At 43.1% G+C, this 3,329-nt stretch overlaps 1 protein-coding gene across 1 annotated transcript; it reads left to right on the top strand.

Annotated features, from left to right (window-relative positions):
• The first annotated feature begins 1,065 nt into the window (after positions 1–1,065).
• On the top strand, positions 1,066–1,464 carry LOC138893130 (uncharacterized). Its single transcript, XM_070176901.1, has one exon. The coding sequence runs from the start codon at positions 1,066–1,068 to the stop codon at positions 1,462–1,464; it is 399 nt and encodes a 132-aa protein (XP_070033002.1).
• The last annotated feature ends 1,865 nt before the right edge of the window (positions 1,465–3,329 follow it).

The raw sequence follows: 3,329 nt of genomic DNA, 5'->3' as shown, positions 1-3,329 counted from the left end.
CCTGGGGAACCTGATCAACGGATCCAAGAAGGCCAAGCATGGAGAAGGTCCTTCTGGGGCCAAATAGATTAGGAAACAACGTCTTTATTGCTTTCTAGATTCGTTAAAATTTTTTGATTGTAATAAGGCAAATGCCATTAGTGACTTTCTCATTATTATCATTTTAGTAAAGATTTGACTCATTTTCGCATTAATGAAATGACGCAATTATTGGCATCAATTGTCTCCAAGCCTATGTATCGCTGAGGTCTACCTCCAACACAGTGAGGTCCCTCAAATTAGGACGCGAATTTATTAATTCTACAACACATGTTCAATATCGCAAACATTCTTTTAATACTCCTTAATGACTTGATTACCTTTTGTTTTTTCTTTTTTTTTTATTTGTTCCCATTCCCCAAGGTTGGTTCGTGCATACTGGCATCGTCAGCATATCACACTAGATCCAGAGGTCCTCCACCTCCTCCTCCATCAAGTGATCCAAGGAATAAAGGAAAAGCAAAAATGGATGATATGAGTGGTATTAGAAAAGACAATGCTACCCACACAGAGAACATTGAAACTTCAGACGGCCGGAGTACGCCAGCACAGAATGATTTGGTCCTACGTCTGGAACAGAAAATATTGGAGCTACAAGGGGAGCTTGAGCAGGTCCGGAACTTGGCAAACCTTTCCCTCACTCTAAATGTCCCCGACATCAACCAACAAAACACAAACGCATAAAACCCGGTACCTCCCCAAAACACACAAAACCAAAATCCGCAAAATCCTCCAGCGCCTCATCAATACGCCACACCTCCTCAAAATCATAATCCTCCACCAGTACCTACCCCTCCACAACACCATCGCCATCCAACTCAATATCCACAAACCACCACTTATCACACTCCTCAGAACGCACCACAACCTATCCATGATCCCCAAAGCTCAACAAATGACCACCATTATGCCCAGATTCCTGGAGTCCATCAAAGCAATCCCATATATATGGAAACTTTACCCCGTACCCCACAACAGACCCTATATATACCCAAATCTGCCGAGAAGGACCTGTTCATCAAGAATATGGCGGAAGAACTCAAGAAGCTTACTGGCAGAGTTCAAAGCGTCGAAGGTGGCAAAGGCATTGAGGATTTGAATTATAAGAATTTGTGTATTCAGCCAGATGTAGAACTGCCAGAGGGTTACAAACCTCTTAAGTTCAAAATGTTCGACGGAACTGGTGATCCGAAGGTGCATTTGAGAACGTATTGTGACAAACTTGTAGGGGTTGGCAAGTATGAACGAATTCGTATGAAGCTGTTCATGAGGAGCCTCACCGGAGATGCCTTGTCTTGGTACATCAGTCAAAACCCAAAAAAGTGGGTTAATTGGGTGAGCATGGCGTTGGATTTCATAGATTGGTTCAGGTTTAACACAAAAAATGCACCAGACGTTTTCTACATTCAGAATCTCAAGAAGTAACCAATGGAAACTTTCCCCAAGTATGTTACTCGATAGAGGTCTGAAGCCGCAAAAGTAAGGCCGACACTTGAAGAAGAACAGATGAATAAGTTCTTCGTCGGAGCTCAGGACCCGCAATACTACGAAAAATTGATGTTCATTGAAAACCATAAATTTTCTGACATCATCAAGTTGGGAGAAAGAATAGAAGAAGGGATCAAAAGCGGAATGGTGACAAACATTGAAGCACTCCAAGCCACAAGTAAAGCTTTGTAATCAGGAGGTATCTCCAAGAAGAAAGAAGTGGGTGCTGTAATGGTAGCCCAAGGTCCAAATTCTCCTCTCACATACAAAACACCTCCACCCACATATCAGCTTTCACCTCCCAGATACCAAAAACCTACCTCCACTTACCATACCTATAACACCCAACCTGCAGAGTACTACTCATCACCAGCCTACCAAAATTACCAAAAACCAAGACCAAATTTTGACCGTAGACCACCCAGACAATACACTCCAATTGCTGAATCCATAGACCAACTATACGAGAGGCTAAAGGCTGCCGGTTATGTCACTTCCATTCTCATTGTTGCTATGGAAAAATCTTCCCAGTTGATTAACCCAAATAAGACATGTGCCTATCACTCAGGCATGAAGGGTCATACTATTGATAAGTGTCGTACTTTGAAGGATAAGATTCAGACATTAATTGACACCAAAGTCATACAGGTAAAGGAGGTTGCACCCAATGTCCGTAACAATCCTCTCTAGAATCACAGGGGTGAAGGGGTAAATATGATAGAGACCGATAAATAATGGGACTCGGAAGGGTCAATTGGACTCATTCGAGAAGGGGATAATCCTAAACCATCTCCAGTCACTCTCACACCTATCGTGGTACAAACGCAGGCACCAATTAAAGTTGAGGTAGCCGCACCAACTCCATTTGAGGTTGAAGTAACAACACCCTTCACTGTGATGGTAGAACCTACGCCGTCTTATAAGTCTAATGCTATACCATGGGATTATGTTGTGGAAGCAAGAAGGAAAGGAAAAGAAAAAATGGAAGAAGCAGGTGCAGCGCAAGGCATGACCAGAACCGGTAGGGTTTATACACCCGAGCATTTGGGAGGAACGAACAAAGAAGCTGCATCTAAGCTGCCTGTCATTGAGAGTGGCCCGGATGACCTTTGGAGAAAGGTGCAAGCAAGAGAATATTCTGTGATTGATCATTTGAATAAAAACCCTGCTCAAATATCCATTTTATCACTGTTGCAAAACTCCGAGGCACATAGGAATGCCCTGATGAAGGTGTTGAATGAAGCCTATGTACCCAATAACATCACCAATGGAGAAATGGCCAACATGGTAGGGCAAGTGTTGGAAAGCCACAAGATTAATTTTCATGAAGATGAGCTGCCACCGGAAGGACTAAGTCACAACAGGGCACTGCATATCACAGTGTAGTTTGAGGACAAATTCATTACCAGAGTCCTGATAGATGGGGGTTCGAGTCTCAACATATGTCCACTAACTACTATGAAAAGATTGGGTAAAGTCCTGCACGAGATACGAGCAGAAAGTATGAATGTGAAAGCATTTGATGGGTCTCAAAGGGCCATAATTGGGGAAACCAACCTCAGCCTACAGATGGCCCCAACTTGGTTTGATGTTGAGTTTCAAGTGTTGGACATATCTGCTACCTACAACCTATTATTGGGACGACCTTGGATATATGCCGCTGGGGCCGTAACTTCTACTCTACATTAGGCCGTGAAGTTTGAGTGGAACCATCAAGAAATGATTATCCATGGAGATGGAAGTAATCCCATTTATACCAATCAGACTATTCCAGTCATCGAGAATAGGAGGAAGTTGGGTGG

The sequence above is a fragment of the Nicotiana tomentosiformis genome, chromosome 5 (genome assembly GCF_000390325.3).
Source record: "Nicotiana tomentosiformis chromosome 5, ASM39032v3, whole genome shotgun sequence".
Classification (NCBI taxonomy): domain Eukaryota; kingdom Viridiplantae; phylum Streptophyta; class Magnoliopsida; order Solanales; family Solanaceae; genus Nicotiana; species Nicotiana tomentosiformis.
This window is presented reverse-complemented; position numbering and strand designations above follow the sequence as displayed.